The 18,066-nt window shown below is 41.7% G+C and overlaps 1 protein-coding gene across 12 annotated transcripts in view; it reads left to right on the top strand.

Moving 5' to 3' along the window:
- Positions 1-18,066, top strand: part of STRBP (spermatid perinuclear RNA binding protein) — a 67,465-nt gene that overhangs the window by 22,284 nt on the left and 27,115 nt on the right. For 9 of the 12 annotated variants that reach the window (XR_010616182.1, XM_065695835.1, XM_065695836.1 and 6 more), the window contains exons 2-7: positions 1,350-1,525; positions 4,810-5,027; positions 8,621-8,786; positions 11,403-11,547; positions 16,809-16,903; positions 17,310-17,405. Coding sequence is in view for 11 of the 12 variants with exons in the window: in XM_065695835.1 (XP_065551907.1) it covers positions 1,523-1,525; positions 4,810-5,027; positions 8,621-8,786; positions 11,403-11,547; positions 16,809-16,903; positions 17,310-17,405 (723 nt within the window). In the remaining variant the exon portion in view is untranslated. The remainder of the gene's footprint in view (positions 1-1,349; positions 1,526-4,809; positions 5,028-8,620; positions 8,787-11,402; positions 11,548-16,808; positions 16,904-17,309; positions 17,406-18,066) is intronic. The other 3 variants (XM_065695834.1, XM_065695837.1, XM_065695838.1) reach the window with 3 other exon arrangements.

Here is an 18,066-nt window from a genome sequence, read left to right as displayed (position 1 = left end):
AGTATTTTTAGTATGACTGCACTTAATTCCCTTGGGATTTCTTCCTTGGCAGTCTTCAGCTGCTGGAGCAGACAGGGTCCTGCACAATGTTCTTGTCTGGCTGCTTTTTGTTTTATTCAATTCTACATCCTAAATGTAGTGTGAGATACAAATAACTATTAGGCACTTGCTGCCAAAGCTTTTGGTCTTGTAAACCCAATTCATTTCTTAACTAGGAAAACAGTGAAGCAGGATTTGTTGTTCCCTTTCCCTCAGCATGGTCAAATCTCTATGGGATGCAACGTTTAATTATTCCCTGTCACACCCCTGAGGTTTAAGCATCTACTCAGCTTTCAAGTCAGCTTGCCTATCCCTCTGCTGTTACCAAACATGCTTTTAATCTCTAACAATGTCAGGATTCTTTGACAGACAATAAGCAACATATTGCTAGAGAAGGAGAATCGGCATACAGGAGAAAATGAAAACATTTGAGTGTGTCAGTCTGCAGCAATTTACTGACTGGGTTTCCAATTGCTTCAAAACGTTGCTAAAAAGCTGATGCAACAATATGTGCAGTGAAAAGAAAACAGGAATTTTCTGCAAGGACTAGATTGTCTTGCTATGCAATGAGCTTATGCTTTCCTCTCTGTCACATTACCTGCTGTTATCCTGCTCTTCTCTTGTCTTACAGAGCATTTATTTGCAGTTCCTTATGCTGCCAGTGCTGGTGTTTGTTTCCTAGTTTAGTACAAGAGGGCTGCTCCTGTGTGCTGTGAAAAGCAGTGCAAGGGCAGGAAAGGCGGTGTGGATGATTTCAGCTGAGCATTCTCACAAGTCATATCTTCAGTTTGCTATAATGCGCTTGTCTCTCTAAATAACCACTTACAGCTATTGCCACCCGAAGTCTTAGTTTTTCTAATATCAGCATCTGACACGTTCAGGATCAAGGGCTGCACTGGAGACTTGAACAGATAATTTCTTTTAGATAATGAAATACAGTGTGTTTGATTTTTATGTGCATGCGACATAAAAATAGAGACTTCTTGAGCTGGTTTCACATGGAGCATATTTGAGATGTTGGATATCCTGTCTTCCTCATATCAGAAGCTTGGATTGCCAGGTGGCTGACAAACCACACTGAGATAAGCTCTAACTGGCATGGGAAAACCGTTACATACGTGTGGGCACATCACAAAAAGTTGCTTTCCACAGTGACATCTGCTTGTTCAGGAATAAATGGATCAGTGGCTGCCTCCCCATCTTGAAGCTGCTTGCTTTAATCAGCGTTTGACTCCAAATGCTGCAATGCACACTTACGGGAATTAACATGCCATTTCTTCTGGTTTCAAGTTGTTTCTCTCTTTTTACAGGTGAATTGCAGACAGTGACTCCCAGAGCATCTTGGCTGTATGAACTCTTGAGCTGTCAAGGGACTGAGAGGCTTATGAAGAGGTTCTGTCAGGCAAAACAGTGCTTAGCCAAGACACCAAGGAGGAGGGAAAAGGAGAAAGGGAGGGAGAGAGAGCTGAAACACTAACAAACCATGGTAGGTATCTGTCATCTTTCACAGAATATTAAGAATATTCTCTGCTGAGAGTGTTGCATGGGGCATGATGAAACCAGAGTAAGGGGATTTTCTGACCTTGCACTAAACTGGGGATGGTAGTGCATGCTTTGAGCAAAGCAAATGAGGTTTGATACACCCTCAGCCTCTTAAAACCAGAGAGTTGTCTTGTGAGCCTGCATTACATGAATTATTAAATATGAATGAAGGGGATGCTCAGAAGGTTTTCTAATAAAACTGGCATTAGCAAGCTGCAGTTGAACAGCATGAGTAACCTTGAACTCGCAGACTGCATAACCAAATCCTGATATTCACCTCTTCCTCACAAAAGCAAGTGTTGATTACTCGTATTTGTGTGATTGAATTTGGTTCTATGCAGACTTTGTGAATAGTGTAGCTGAAATGCATGTAGTTGAATACATTTGGTGTATATTATTTAAGTGAAGAGTCATTTCTTATCTGCCTGGGATTGGTTGTGCATTGGGAATGCCTGAGATGTTGAATTCATAAAGCTGTGCAAGTATGAAGTATTGTGATAGTAAGATTCTGAAGATGTATTCACAAAAGTCAATAAACCCACCCAGTTCCTGAAAAATACCTGTGGAGAGCAGTTTAAGCATATTTATGTATCTTTACGTCCTCTAAGATTATTACTGAGAGAACGGAAATGAGAAGAAATGCAATTTTAAATGCAGTTCTCTAACATTTGTGTAGCTGATGACTGCTGATAGGCTGTGTGTATCTAAGACAAGGCTTTTACCTGTTACAAGCACAAAGGGTGGAAGAACACTTGTTAGAGCAGGGTTGTCAATATACTGTATTCCAAATAGTTTCCCATTTTTGCTATTCTGTTTGGCCTAAATTGTAATGAAGAACTGATCTTTTCAGTCTCCCTTTATTAGAAAAGCAACCAAATGTCTTTTAATGTAGGAATTACTAATTTATTCCTGTTTTACTGGTTTTCCTAATTGGTATTTTATGAGATAAGAGATGGTGGGGGGAAGTTAACGAATCCAGCTTGTCAGTTTTCACTGCTGAACTGCAGCTTTCTGTATCCGTGTTGCAGATAAGCCACAAGAGGGACCTCCTGAAAGCACTTTCCAGTCTATGAAAGTTCTGGGGATAAAACCAGACCCCAGCTGATCAGGTTCTTTTACTACCCCAATTGTCCATTTGGGTAGGAGCCCGAAAGTTAGGAAGGGACTGATGTCATGCTGCCCTTCAATAGAAGGGACCCAGTGAATGCAGTGAGCCAGGAAATCCTGACCAGTTCTTTAACAGAGATTCAACCCAGAGGCCTTTGACATCCTTTGAAAGGCTCTTTTTGTTGTTAAGAGTGCATACTGTTACAAACCCATAAAACAGGGGTGAAAATGAAACCCGATCAAGGTATTTAATGTGTAGGAGGAAGAGAGGTTTTTGGTTCATGATTCCAGGATCTAAGAAGCTTTCAGCAGTGGTTTGTGTGTCTATGAAGAACAAGAGTTAGAACAGCTCTTGCCAGAGGTCTGTGCTGTGATCACAGCTGGTCTGGGTCACTGTTTAGATAAAAATAGTCTCATTGGATAGTGTGTAGCAAAGCATAAGCCTCTCAGCTAACCAACCACTTAAGTTTACCTTCCTCATCAGTATTACTCAGGACTCCAAGTTTCACTGCAGACCATTTTAATTGACACTCTGATCTCTTCCTATTATTTTTATTAAATTTTTTTTGTAAGACATTATTTCAGTCTTTCCTTACAAGTTTCTCTCTACCCTCATCTTCATTCATGCCTCTGTAAATCCCTGTGCAGTTTGCCTAGCTGCTGTCAGCAATCTGTATTGCCTATGACTTCATCTGCAGCAGGAACAAAACCTTAAGGGAATGGTTATTTGATTGCCTTGTTCTAAGGCGTGCTGCCATTGTCTCTGGCATAAACAGGGGAGAGGTGACTGCACTCAGCACTTTGAGAATATGCAAAATTGTATTTGGGGAGTATCAATGCCTTTTACAAAATGGGAATCTTGTCCATGTTCTCCCTGCCTGCCCTTTCCATGTGCTTTACCCAGTCAGCACTCACCTAAATTCTCAATTTCTGAAATTCCCTACTTGAAATAAGTTACCTTTTGGGATAAGGAAGTGGCTTTTCTCTTTGCTCTGAGCCATCCAGCTGCTGAAGGTTGACACAAGCCAACAGAGATTGCTGAAACTCAGGAACACCTTAATTCCTGCAAGGATTCCAGGGTAGGGAATGCTCTTTCTTACAGTACTGTAGCTCACAGCTTGTATCTCCATGAGATGTTTTTCCTTTGGGCAAGATCAGGACCTAAGTGATTTCTACTGGCTTTGAAAGCTTAATCTAAATAGAGAAGCTAGTCAAAGGATGAGGGAAGTCAGACACTTAATGAAATTGGGAATGAAACTCAGGGTTTTTTGTTCCCTGCTTTTGCACTCTTTAATTAACCAGCCAGACCATGCCCTCTTCTCAAAGAGAAGCTGGGCAGGGAGAGGGCAGGGAGAAGTGAGAAAAACAGTGAAAATGAGAAAAGGACTGGGGGGAGTCATGAGAGGACAAGCAGCAGAAATCCCACTTCTAGCCAGTGCAAACAGTAATGCATTCTACAGGTCTTGACCCTATTTTGTATCCGCCCCTAGACATGTGTGGGTATAGAGTTCTGTCTAGTCCCACACCTAAGTTCTCCCTCTTCCTGATCTGTCACTGGCACACACAGTGTCACAGCCTCCACTGGTGATGGAGGTACCAAACAGAAGATGAAATTCAGGTTGCTTCATTTCTAGATGTCTGTAGCAGCTCCTGTACTGTGGGGTTCAGACTTGTGCGGTCACATGTGGGTGGGTGGGGAAACGTCCTTCTAACGCACAATTTATCTCATCCTAACATAAATTCTGCTCCAGATGTGCCTGGTAGACGTAAACATAAACTCTGCTCCACATGTGCCTGTTCCTCTTAGTAGCCAATAAAAGGGTTCTAGAAGAGCTGAATTTAGGCATCTACTATCAGGTGCCATACAACCCACCCACGGTCTTAGCTATTTTACCAGCTTAGTGCTGATCTTTGTGCTGGTGTTCACTTGCTTTCCTTCTTATTCTTTTTAAAATGTATTTAAATAAACATAAGAAATCAATCCTGCATGATTATAAGCAACGATCATCGTAAAACACAGTCCTACATCTGTCAGGGAGGATTCCCATTCAGGCAATGTCCTTCTGTTGATAATCCAATAACTTTGTTCTTTTCCCCCCCCTGTTTCCCACTTCATAACAGAGATCTATCCGATCTTTTGCTAATGATGACCGCCATGTAATGGTGAAACATTCAACCATTTATCCATCTCCAGAGGAACTTGAAGCTGTCCAGAACATGGTATCAACAGTAGAATGTGCCCTTAAACATGTCTCTGACTGGATGGATGAAAAGAACAAGTCTACAAAATGTGAGGGTGATGTGGAAACAAAGGAGGAAGCTGCAGAAAGCAATGCCAAGTGAGTGAGTTAAGCCTCATAATGTGTTACTGTGCTGCTCTGAATGGGTTCCTTTCCCTCTAAATAAGAGTCACAGTGTTACTTGATTCTGTTGCATATGATTGTTCATCAAAGGAAGTGGATATATTTTTTGAGATGGAAGCACGTAGGGTGAGTGCAGGGCATAGTAATAAGGCCAATGTGGGCAGCAGTTGCTTTCTGTTTCACTGCTTATTTTACTGTGATGTTGTGAAGTTGCATTTAGTAGACAAACCTTTCTGCAATTGTAAGCAAATACATGTCCCTGTAACACCAGTGCAAATCCACAGCCATGTAGCTTAGGGGCTCTTTCATACACAAAAAAAGATTCTTATACACTACTGTTTATCCAACAAACTAACTGTTCTAGGGATCCATTTTTGTCATGGTTTAACCCCGTTAACTCAGCACCACATGGCCACTTGCTCTCTCCCTTTGGTGGGATGGGGGAGAGAATCAGAAGGGAAGGAGAGAGAAAACGCATTCACTGTGGTAAAGAAATTGAATAGATAAAGGAAATGTTGTGTGTGCAAGCAAAGCAAAATAAGGAATTCTTCAGCAAAATAAGGAATTCTTCATTTCCCGTGGTTGAGCAGCCATCTCCAGGACAGCAGGGCTCCATCACATGTAACAGTTTCTTGGGAAGATAAACACCATCACTCTGAATGTCCTACCTTACTTTTTCTCCCAGCTTTATACACTGAGCATGATGTCCTGTCATATCCCTAGGGTCAGCTGGGGTCTGTGTACCTTCCCAATTCCTTACAGACCCCCTGCCTGCTCACTGGCACGGTGGCTTGAGAAGCAGAAAAGGCTTTGAGGCTGTGTAAGCACTGCTCAGCAGTTCCCAAAGCATCCATGGGTTATCAGCTGTTTTCAGTACAAATCCAAACTATTGCCCCATACATGTTACTGTGAAGAAATGTAACTGTCTCAGCCAAATCCAGTGCAATTATGTTGTTATCAACTGAGTGAAACATCTGTTTGCTCTGTGTCCCAGTCTTCTCCCTGACACGGTGCCAAGTTTTGTTCTAGCATAATTCCAGAAGTGGGGGAAGAAGCAGGAACAGCTGGCTCTGTTTTAACGTTTATTTGTGTAAAACTTAAGTTGGGCACTTCTGGCTCTTCACTTCTTTCTGGATGTGTTTCATGTGCTGTCCAGCTCAGGTTAAGTATCTGTCCAGGTTACAGATTGGGAAGCGAAGCACCAGGGCACCTACAGCTACTTTGTCAGAACTCGAAAAAACGCTTTCCAGTTCTCCTGTCTTCCTGCAGTACAGTACTTCTCCACTGAGCTTCTTGGGATTTAGTGTGGTTCCATCTGCAGCATAACCTGCTCTGGAGATGTAGTCAGTGAGCTCTTTCAGTTTCCTTCACAGTGATGCATGGACTATTAAGACAGTCTGCTGCTACACGGGCTTTGCCCAGTAAGTTCTGATTTAAAATGACAGTGTAAATTTTCATATATGGTCTGTTTCTGATACATTTTATGGCAGTGAAAGGTTGTGAGGCCTTTCCTAATTGTTGGTGTGCTGCTATATAATACGAATGTGAAGTTGTTTACATTTTGGGATGGTACAATGTGGTTCTTAGTTACTTCCAAGTTTCTTGTAAATGTTTAGGGTACTGTTCAAGAAGTAAGGTATGAAGCCCTGCTGTACCTCACTAGCTGGATCTACTTCAGTTTAGGAACAAATGATGTGCTGTATTAGCTGAGGGAACCTGTGTGGCAGAAAGCATTCACTGTTTCATCTGGTTTCCCAACAAGGAGGTGGATTCTACTGAACATTCTTCACTTAGCAGTAGTGTTTTTCCACAGGTGTCTTTCTTAACATTTAATCTTGTCTTTGATTATCTCTAGGATGAGGTTGTGGGCTTGGGAGCTATTGAAAGAAACTGCTGGCCTTGCGTGAAGTTTAAATGCAGCAGTGTGAAGACCATTGTATGATAGCCTTGGAAAAGTAAATACACAAATGGTCCCTCTTTTTGATGCCTGTGGCTTTCTGTGTTCCCTAATGAATATTTAACAGACACAAGCCTGATCACTGGCTTTTTTTGTGTAAGACCAAGCTGTGATATATCACTTTTGTTTTTGTTTGTTTTTTGGTGTGAAATGCATTCAAATAGAAATAGCAAACCACTTCAAATTATGAATATTTTTACATAAATTAACGTATTAATTAGTTTAAGACAGTGTGATTGTATTGGCACCAGAGGAGAATTGTAGTGGGTTGATAGGCTGCTTCTCCAAGGAAGGACTATTAAGTTCTGTCATCTTCTCAAGGCAGGTGTTTAAGCTCAGTGTTCTGCTGAAGCACCGTCTCTCTTGATACACAGTGTGCTTTGTGCTTTGTGGTGACTTCCTGGTGTTCCTGGTGCCATATTTAGATGTCTTCTGATGTGGGTATAGAATGGCACAGAATGGATTCTTTAAAAAAATACGTATTTTTAAATCCAAGCCTGCAGAAATGCTTTTGTGACAATTGGACAGCATTTGCTTTCACACCTGTGTGTGCAGAGGTTTTCATGCCTGTGCTGTTACAAACTTAGAGTACAGTTCCTGAACATCAATGTATTATTTATACATACAGAGTATATATAAATGTCCATGTATGCATTTGGTTGGGACAAATTATTTTACCAGTCACTTTACAAGATACTTCTAAGTGAAGCTTAGGATGTACGTGACAGCCCTCCATAACAGTGTGACTGGTTTGGGTGTTGGCGTTTTTCTGGGGCTTGGATTTCTTTTGTTTATATGCAGTCCATCCCTCTGGATGGTAATAATGATAGGAACAGGGATGCTACCTTGCTGAGGTGGTTTGCCACCTTTCCTGATTCTGTGATTTCTGTGGGTTTTATAGTGGCGATGTGCCATAGGTGTGAGATGCATTGTGTGGCAGCAGCCAGTATTGAACTGTTCAAGATGCATTTCTTGCATTTTTCTTATGTTTTTAAGCAATCCTAGCCTTACTAAACTGTGTTTGTTGCAGTCTTTCAGCACTCAAAACTAAGGTGTTCTTATGTTGCTCTGAAAGCTGTTTGCTGTAGCTCTTAAATGTTCCCCTAAACTGCAGCTGGAGAGTAAAAACTAGGAGTCAGACCTCTATTTGTCTAGGTTTCAGCTGTAAGATTTGTTGAAGGAATTGTGTTTGGAAGACTTCTGGAAATGAACAGCTTTCCTCAAATGTCAGTTTGTGGTATGGGCTCCAACTTCCTAAGTCAGTTAAATAATTCTAAATACACAGGTTTGAATGTGTGGATCAGCAAACATTTAAAAGGTGTGTGGCCATGTGTAAAGTTGGAATGTCACTAAAAGACAACCGAGATCACTCTGGAAAGCAGGATTTCTGTCAGAGGGCTCCTCTAGATTAATTACTTACTCTCTCGGTAGATCTGCAGATACTGAATTTGGGCTAGGCCACAGTTAAATCTTGTGCTTTGCATTTTCTAACCAGTGATACTTCAGCACAGTCATCAGCCCCATCTGTATCTTCTCACTGTGATAGGATAATACAATTATATTGAATGTGTGAAAATACCATTTTAATTACTCCAGGTTGTTTCATTTCCAGGGATCAAGGTGGTCGGACATTGTGTGGTGTTATGAGAATTGGCTTGGTTGCAAAGGGCTTGCTGATAAAAGATGATATGGATCTGGAGCTGGTGCTCATGTGCAAAGAAAAACCCACAAAGACCTTGTTATGTATAGTTAAAGACAATCTCCCAGCTCAAATTCAGGTGAGTTGATTCAGGGTAGTTCTCTAGCAGTGGTTGTGAGAGCACTGCAAGGTGTATTTGGGTAAAGGCTGGAATTTGTGCCAGGAAAAAAGACAAGTGATAGAGATTAAAATACACGTTGAATCTATGATGGCATCTAGGCTGTGTATGTGGTGACACAAAGTAGTTACTGACAGAATTTAACATCTTACTGCTCTTGTTGCCTACTCCCTGTTTGTGATGTCAGTTTCCTGTGATGGCAGCTAACCTTTCTCTTTGGGAACTAACCCAGCTGGTTCTTGCTCTCTGTTCAACCACTAATGTGATCTAAAGTGCAGTCCCAGAAATCCTCAAGCATGTGGATTGGTCTGTATTGTCCTTGTCCCCTGCCTGGAGCTGAGGTTCTACATTGCAGCTGCTTTGCTTCGCTTGGGCTGTTCCCAGATCAGTGCCTCTGTACTTCTGAAGTGAGAGCAAGTCACTTGAGGTGGTCGCTCATTTTAGCTCATGTTAATCACGAGCTCATCGTTCTTTTTATTTATGGCTATTTAATTCTAATGTTGGCATCCAGTAAGAGCACTTGCAGCTAATGCTGGTCTCTTTAAAGCAGCTGGGGATAATACCTATTTGACAGTGCTGAGTCTGAATAATCACTCCAGCTTCCAGACTGGCACACACTGCTGCCGAGAAACTGTGCCCTGGAGCATTCCACTGCAAATGCCTCTCTCTAAACCATGTCCAAACCTGATCTGCTTCTCTCCTGATCTGCTTTTATGCCTTGTGTTTATTTCCACGTAGACAGTATGTGTTCTACCATTCCCTTCTCACTATTCATTTGTTCATATAAAGGCCTTGTTTTAATGAGATGATGCTGTGCCTGCAGATGTGGCCTTATCCATAACTAAAAATGCTATGAATCTTTTAAGTAGTAAATTTTGTTTGAAAATGATGGGGATGTATCAAGCAGTAAAGAGTAATTTTTTTTTTGGTTTGTAGTGAGGTGTGAGATGAGAAGGGTTGAAAGTTATAAGAAAAGTTAGCATATGCTTCAAAAAAGTGAGAATAGCAGAGTAATCATAACTGAAGGATGTGAAGACTGCAGTAAATTCAAGGGACAAGTAGGTAAGATCCTGTGGGGAGAAGTATTGCGAGGGAAGGGATTACAGAAAAAATGACGTAAGAGGCATCTGACTCATGAATCAAGCTTCAACCATCATGGGCATAAGAGACAGGGAGGGTTCTGCAGAAGCAGCAGGTCCAGCAGGACGAGGAAGGTCCAAGCCCATGAGGTACAGAGCTGTTAACAGCTTCTGCTCCGCTTCTTTGAAGGTTAGGAGTGAGGAGACAGGAACAGTAAAGGATTTGGAGGAGTGCAGACTGCAAGAAGAGAAGAAGTTAGAATGTATGTCAGATATATTCTAACCCTGTGGTCTTGACGAGATGAACTAAGCTCTGTCACAGGCAGAAGGAACAGTGACAGGACTCTGACCCATCTGCAGGGCTCTGCTCTTTTGGAGGTTGAGGCCAGTCCCAAAGGACTAATGAAAGGCCTGTGGATACAGATCACTTGAGATAACACTGGTACAATGCAAGTTAACGGCACAATTTATAAGGCACTTGTACTATTATCTGCAAAAGAAATCTAAGCAAGAAATAAAAAGCTTATTGAAAACTATTTTCAAAGCACTCACTTTACTGGTGTGCTGACGAGAGGAAGGTCACATTTTCCAGGCATTGTCAGGGATGTCTTGGGGCAGGTATTAATGAATGAAGTAGGTGCAGTATTGTCCTGGATCCAGTTTCATGCGCTGTGTGGAAAGGGGGCGAGAGAGACGGGACAACGAATTGCAGAAGATCAAAGGAGTGAGAATGGGCACCTAGAAAACAATGAAATTATCTGGGTTTGACAAAGTCTAGACTACATGCAGGTGTAATTCTTTTAAGACATTAATGTTTGTTTATGAAGGGACAGTGATTCAGTATCTCACAGGACTACCAAAGGGAGGATCAAAGTAATCGGAACTGTAACAAGGGGCATTTCTGCTGCAAAACAGGTCATCTACATTAGATGTGCAGCTGAGAACCAGAATAGACCATCTGGAGAGGTGGTGAAACCTACGTTGCTTGGGCATCTGAAGAATATCTTGGGGTTTGTAAGAGCTGGGTAAGGTCTGTTTGGTCCAGCTCATGGCAGCTACATAGACTAGGTGAGCTACTGCAGTGCCTGCACTGGAATCCCTCATCCATTTGCACTGACAGTTACGGTTTCATGGGTCATACTGCCTGTGAGAACTTAGGCTTTTAGAGGAGCACTACTGGAGAAGTGTGGACTTAACTGAAGTGTGTTCTTATGAAGAACAAAGTTGCTGGTGGTATTTTGCATGCTAGCAAATAAAGTAGAAAAAAGTGCTAATACAGTGGAACTGCTCTATTCTCACTGACATTGCTGCAGACCTTTTTTTCTTAACCACGGTATTGGGGATTTCCTGTTTGTTTTTAATGAGGGAGGCAAGGCCTTACTTGTTACTGCAGTGTCTTGCAGGTGTCTCATTAGTTAAGAGGCACATGAATGTACAAAGTTTCTGCAGTTTTTCAGTTGATTGGGAGACTCCTGAAATCTTTCTTGGTGACTTTCAGAAACTTACAGAAGAGAAGTATCTTGTGGAGGAGCATGTAAACGAGGCAGCTATTGTTATTCGTAACACAAAGGAGCCCAAGCTGACTTTGAAGGTGATACTTACATCCCCTCTCATTCGAGATGAAGCAGAGAAGAAGGAAGGAGGTACAGAGAGCATTTTCACTTGGTTTTGAGACCGTTCTATCTAAATGCCCTGACTGTGCAGCGCAGGGTGAATTGGGAAGCAGCTTTTTAATTGTACATCATATACTAACTGGATTGGCTACTGCCACCACAAGTTGCACTATTTGTGCCTTAAAAAGCCACAGTCACTTTATTTCCATGTAAACTTGCATCGTTTTCATTTGCAAGCAATATTGCTCAGTGTTAACCTGGACATACAATTAGATCAGAGTTCTTTCGCTCAGCCTTGTTGACTCTTGAGCACCCAGAGCTGCACAGTCTCATTTTCAGATTTAAGTCAGTCAAGTGGGATTGGTTCGTAGTTATCTTGAAAAACTTATAAAAATGTTTCTCTTTTTATGTAAAACCTCCTCTCCTGCAAAGCTCACCAGTGTGTCATCCTGCCCTCAAGTTTTATTAGTTGATGATACAATGTGTGTGTTTTGAGCTTTAAGAATTTCCTCACTGGGATACAATTGAAGTTACAGTGCATTGAATGTTGTACCTCATGTCCTTAGAGCAAAATAGAAATAGAAAACTGTATCGTAGTTTCTTTCTGTTCCTTCTCCCGACCTTTCCACTGTAGTTCCATGCCCCTTGTTAAAGGAACGCTGACTGGTAGTACCGATGAGGTTGGAACCAACCGAGAGAAACAGAGGAGAGCAAATGTAGCCAGATTTTGATGTACTTTAAAATCCTTGTCAGTAATTTCTGCTTCCGCTTCCCAAACCTGTCCCTAGAAACTTTGCCACTGGATGATGTCAGACCTTTGACCAACTGGCCACTCTCTGTCATGACAACTGAGGCAGCTGGGCCCGCCTGGGCGAGGGAACTCCCTGTCGCTCCTCTCCCATTTCTAGACTTGCCACAAGTCCTTTGCTTCCTCCTTCTCCCACTGAAATACCGGCACAGTGAGGAACGTTGGTCAGTTTCTCTGGGATTCTGTTGGAGGTGATGGCAGGAGGGATCCTCCTCAGTTGAAACAAACACTCAGTTGGATGCACAAAAACCTTATGAAATAGACGAATAGCAAAGGTTCCCTAACTGCAATGTCTGCTCACTCTCAAATTAGTAACCATGCTCTTTTGCGAGACCAGTAAAAATAAACCACACATCACTTGAGTTGTTCTTCAGCTTCTCATAAGATGCTGAGCTCAGCCCTGCAGTAGTTGCAGCTGATTCATGTTACTGGGAAAGAGCACAAAGTGCAGAACACACTTTTATGGCAAAGGCTTTGTAATTTTCTCCCAAGAGGAAGCACAAAGGCTTCCATCCAAGAATCTTCTTGCAAGAAGTAATTCTGCTGTGGCAGTAACTGTCAGGCCTCCCAAGTTCCTGACTGGGATTTTTATGCTTCCTGATGTTTAAAATGTAGGTGTTCTGTTTTCAAAATCTGAAAATATTTTTCAAAATTCTGTACTAATTTTTCAAAATCTTAAAATGGTTTCACTACTCTCGGAGCAGTGTCACTGCCATTCTGCACAGCTGAGGAAGATAGTTAGTGGATCTGGTTTTAATGACCAGGTTCTTTGACATTGATTCATCACAAGTGAAGAGAAACATTTATCATGTTCCCTTTCAGAGGTATGTGCAGTGTGATGTAGATTTCAGTAAACTGAAAGGGGGGGATACTTTTTTCATAGTATTTCCAACCATATGTAGGTCACTTTCACTTAGATTCAAACCACAAAAATCTGATATCTAGTGTCAAGAGCAAATACTCAGAGAAACTGTATATTGAAAATACACAGATCTCGAAAAGTGTCCTGCCCCTGACTAATGCCAGCCGAATGTAACTATACTTTCTATATGGGTTTTGAGTGTATTCCATACATTCTTCTGACTGGAGGAGCTCAGAACACTTGCCAGTGGCCTTTCATCTCCCATGGGAAACTGACCAAGGTTTCGGGTTCGGTGTGCCCGGCACTAATCTGTCCTCTAACCAGCGCGGCAAGGTTAGGTGCAACGGACCACGGTACCGGTGCTCCCATGTGTTCTGTAGGAATGCTGTGTGTGCCTTCATGCCCTGATGTCAGAATGTATTGAAAAACATTCCTGGATTTCTCTTCAGTCCCCACCTCTTTGGAAGAGTGTTCATGTTTTAGATATGGTGTTTGTCCTACTTGTTTTTGCTGCTTGTTAGCAAAAACAAATAGTGGACCAGTGTGTGTGTGCATCTCGGTGTTCTCACAAATGGCTACCCATAAAGCTCTGCTTTCTCATGTCAACTTGAGAAGTCAAGCACCTAAAATTCCTGCATTTTTGCATCAGTTTAAATTCTGAACTTGAGAAATTGAATTTTAGTCATAGCATCAAATATAAACTGGGTTTTCCAGACCAGAACCTTGTAGCTTGCAAAATCAGTTGTTGTTACCAAGTGTACAGCAACAACAAGCTCATGTAACAATAAACAGGTTCATTTACCAAAGTGGGGCAGAAAACAACTAACAGTCAACAGCCAGTCCCTGCTGCAGCCTTTGCTGGACAGATGGGGCCAATGAACACTCCCAAGGTGCCCAGTGCCTTTGAAAGGGCAATGAGCCCCAGAGTTACCTTGTCCCCACAGAGAAGACAACACTCCTCAAGTGGCCAGCAGTGAATGAATGAAGTTAGCAGCTGCTGTGTAAAGAGAACACATACAGCAAGTGGGGAGAGAACCACTGGTTCTGTGTTGCACAGTGCAAGCTAATGTCAGGGCTTTGTTATTAACTGTTTATTAAACTTCTTGTATTGATGCCCCTGTTAAAAGCACAAGGGAAAAAGTAAAGTTTTGCAAACACATTTGAAAAGCTTGATTGGGTCTCACTTTCCTGACTGGCAGAGCATGAAGAAACATGCCATTCTCCCGAGGGGGTCAAAGGGAGCCTGCTGCAAGCCGCTCGCCCTCTCCACTGCCTGTCCTCCTCATCTTTCTGTTTAATGGAATCTTGCACCCCAAAGTTGGCTGACTGCAACATCTGTGCCAGGTGCTCAGGACATCAGCACTGGATCAGTAATTGGCAAAGTTCTCCAAGGGATTTGTAATTTAGTCCTTTGGAAATAACCTTAATCCTGTAAGCGAGAGTATGATCCTAACTTGTTGAAACAAATCTTGCGAGGTTTTTCATTCACCTGAATGGCAAATGGCAAATATTCTGTTTATGTTTTGTAGTGTAAAGGAAAAATTAATAGACTTTGTCAATGGCTGCAACACACTTTGGGGAAGCCTTGTACTGGGTAAAACTCCCTAGGCAGTTAAAGATCCAGTTCATTGCAAAAAATTGATGATTTTGCAATCAGTCACCTTTGCCATTTCTAACGTTTTAAAATGAGATTCTGATCATTCATTGACAGTACTTGTTTTATACAATACATGAGCTTTAAGCAGATGTTTATATTGTCCACCATAAAGTTTTCTTACAGAAATACTCAGACATACATTCAGTAATTGTGTGCCACAAACCATTGCTCCCGAAAATGACAGAACTGTAAAGGAAATTTAGAAGCAAACCTTGTGTTCCAAAGTGACCTTTTGTGCTCACAGAAATCCAGTGCTTTGGGACTTTGAATCTTTTGTTTGCAAAACAGGCAAGAGGAGTGATTAATCCCTATATTGTAACATGGTTGATAAGGGCAACAGGAAACAATGCAAATATCTGCTGCGAAGTTCACTGGGGTTAGAAAATAAGCTTATAGCACTTGAGTCTTCTGCAGCCATGAACCGTCTGACAAGAGACCTGGTTCTGTTCAGCTTTACACTGGTTCTTTTCTTTGTCTTTGGGCTCTTTTATCCATCATAACAGAATGTGCTTTTACCAGAGTAACCTGCCCACTGAGCAGCACAGGAGGTGGAAGCAACTTCCAACATGAAAGATTCAATTGCACATGCAACCAAATCTAGCCAAAGTAACCTACAAAATGGACTTTGAGATGTTATTAATAAATTGTACAAACTGTCAGTTTCTCCTAATGTGTCCTAATATTTTAAATGTCTTACTGGAGTCTGCTGATCTAGCATGGCCCTCAGTTTGGAACTGGTGTTGTATTTCATTCAGACCTGTGCAAGGGTCTCAGGACCTGGAGAACTGTCCATTAAGAAGAATGAAAATACTATCTTTCCAAATTACTTATTTTGAAACAAAGAGTAATTCTGCATTCATAGGAAAATAACATATTCAGGGTTTTAGTTGAGCCATGAATTCATTCAGTTCTTCTAATATGTTGTTCTCATGTCAGCTAAAAACTAAAATCTTTTAAATCTGATTTCACAGATAGGCAAAATCTGTCATTTGTGCAGGGTTTCCAGAGAATCTGGACACTGGTAACTCCTTAGGATGGAGAAGAAATTAGAGAAGAAAGGATGCATAATGTCCCTTGCTATAGAATAGGATGCAACTGCTAAAAGCAGCTTGTTGCATGCTGGATAAAACAATGGAGGGGGAAAAAAACAAAAAGAAGAAACCAGTGTAAACCTGCACAGAAGATTTGGGTGTCTTGTCTTTCAGAGCCTCCCTTGCCTTTCCTCACTGATTTCAGTTGCTGTTGGGAAGGGAAGGTTTTTACATGAGGGGACCTCCTCTCTAATGCATTAAGAATCTGGGAGTTACCAAACTCACTTCTTTCATATGTTCTGGTTATATGAAAGACTGGTCAAACTGTAAAATATCTTACCAGCATTTCTTGTGTATTTCTTTCACTAATTGTACTGGCTGGTACCGTTCACGCAATATTATTTCAAATATAGTCTACGTTTTTCTTTGGAATTCTCAATGACCTCAGGAACGTAACTTCACATTCTACCTATTACAAATTTTTTACTATCCCCCAAGAATATCTCCCTCTTGTCAAAAGAAGTTCATCTCTCTGAGATTCTGTGCCACCTTTGTGGAATAAAAGTCACGAAGAAGGGCAAGAAGAGTTAATAAAAGCCCAATACAACCCAACCCACACACAAAAAAGAAAGAAAAGTGCTATATAGCTATTTTCTGCCCTGAAATGTGTTCTACATTTTTAATAAGATCCCAGATTGTCTGTAGCAGTGGCCATCTTTATTATTACTATTATTTTACATGGAGTGAATGCCTTTGCTTCTGTTGCACACGTGCACATTTACTACCTTTAATGGCTTGTTTAAATTAAATAACACAGTGCACTTAAATTCTGGGAGTCTTATTATCTCATTGAGATGCTGCCGCTCTTTTTGTATTGTGACAGAAACCCCTTGGTCAAATTGTATCTGTCTCTTTTTATCCCATTTTTACCAGTAGACAATGTTGCGATGAAAGATCCTCCGGACTTATTGGACAGGCAGAAATGCCTGGAGGCCTTGGCGTCTCTGCGGCACGCCAAATGGTTTCAGGTTGGCTATTTGTTCTTACCTTGTTGTTATTGTAGCCTTACGAGGTTTAATTTGAGACAGTTTTAATTTGAATGCCTCTTTAACTTCTCACTAGTCCCTCATAGAGGAAAGGTCTAGAATTCAGAATTCAGTGCTGTACTGTGCAAGGGCAAAGGTGACAGGTAGACAGCCACCTGGCTGAGAGGTGTCATGAGGCTACAAAAGCAATCTTGACATTTTGCTTCCTTTTTTATATGTCTCTCTAAATTGAAGTATTTTATATAACTTTTTATTTTGCATGAAGCTGATTAAGTATTAAGTAATAATAATTAAAGAATCTATCCCAGGACTCTGTGCATTTAAAAAGAAAAACAAAATTGAAGGCCAGGTTTTTGCAGGTGTATTGGAATCATTTTGTTTGTTTTAGGCCAGGGCAAATGGACTAAAATCATGTGTAATTGTCCTACGTATTCTGCGGGATTTGTGCAACAGAGTCCCCACATGGGCACCACTGAAAGGATGGGTAAGTACAGAAAGAGTTGAAGGCTACGAGGTCAGGTCTCAGATCTCCTGAGACCTGTAGCAGCGTCTGGACTGGAGAAAACAGTGCACTGTATGAAACTCCTCCTTATCCCCCCTTCCGTTTGCTCCCCACTAACCATAACCTGTGTAGAAAAGTGCTTGTAGGGAGGAAAGAATGTATTTGTTCAGTCTAGAGAGATGTTGTGGGCCTTGTGCATCCTCAAGGATTTGCAGTAGAATCCCACCTGCTGCCTCCCAAATTTAGCTTTTCAAAATACCTTGTGACTGGGACAGGGCTGCTCCTCCTGGAGGTTTACTATTCCACTTTAGTGTGTCTGGGGAGGGCTGAGTGCCCTGCATACCTGTAGAGAAGCAGTCGGCAGGTCCTGGAGGCAGGAGAACTGATGACCCTGTGAGAGCATTGAGGTGATTTGGCTTAAAAGGCTCCTACTTTTAGACTTCCTGGGCAGTCAATGGAGAGCAGTTGGCTTCCGTAAAAGGTGACTCAAGAGCAGGGAACAAACAGATGTGCCGTGAGCTGTCCTCTGGGGATGGCTCTGTCCCTTAGACCTGTAGTGGGTTACAAATTAAGTAAACTGATGAGAATGTCTTTCCCCTGTGCCCTTCCATATTTAACTGCAGTTACAGTTACCCTTGTGTCC

Source organism: Lathamus discolor, chromosome 15 (assembly GCF_037157495.1).
Source record: "Lathamus discolor isolate bLatDis1 chromosome 15, bLatDis1.hap1, whole genome shotgun sequence".
Lineage (NCBI taxonomy): Eukaryota > Metazoa > Chordata > Aves > Psittaciformes > Psittacidae > Lathamus > Lathamus discolor.
Note: the sequence above shows the minus strand (reverse complement) of the source record. Positions and strands in the feature narration are given on the sequence as shown.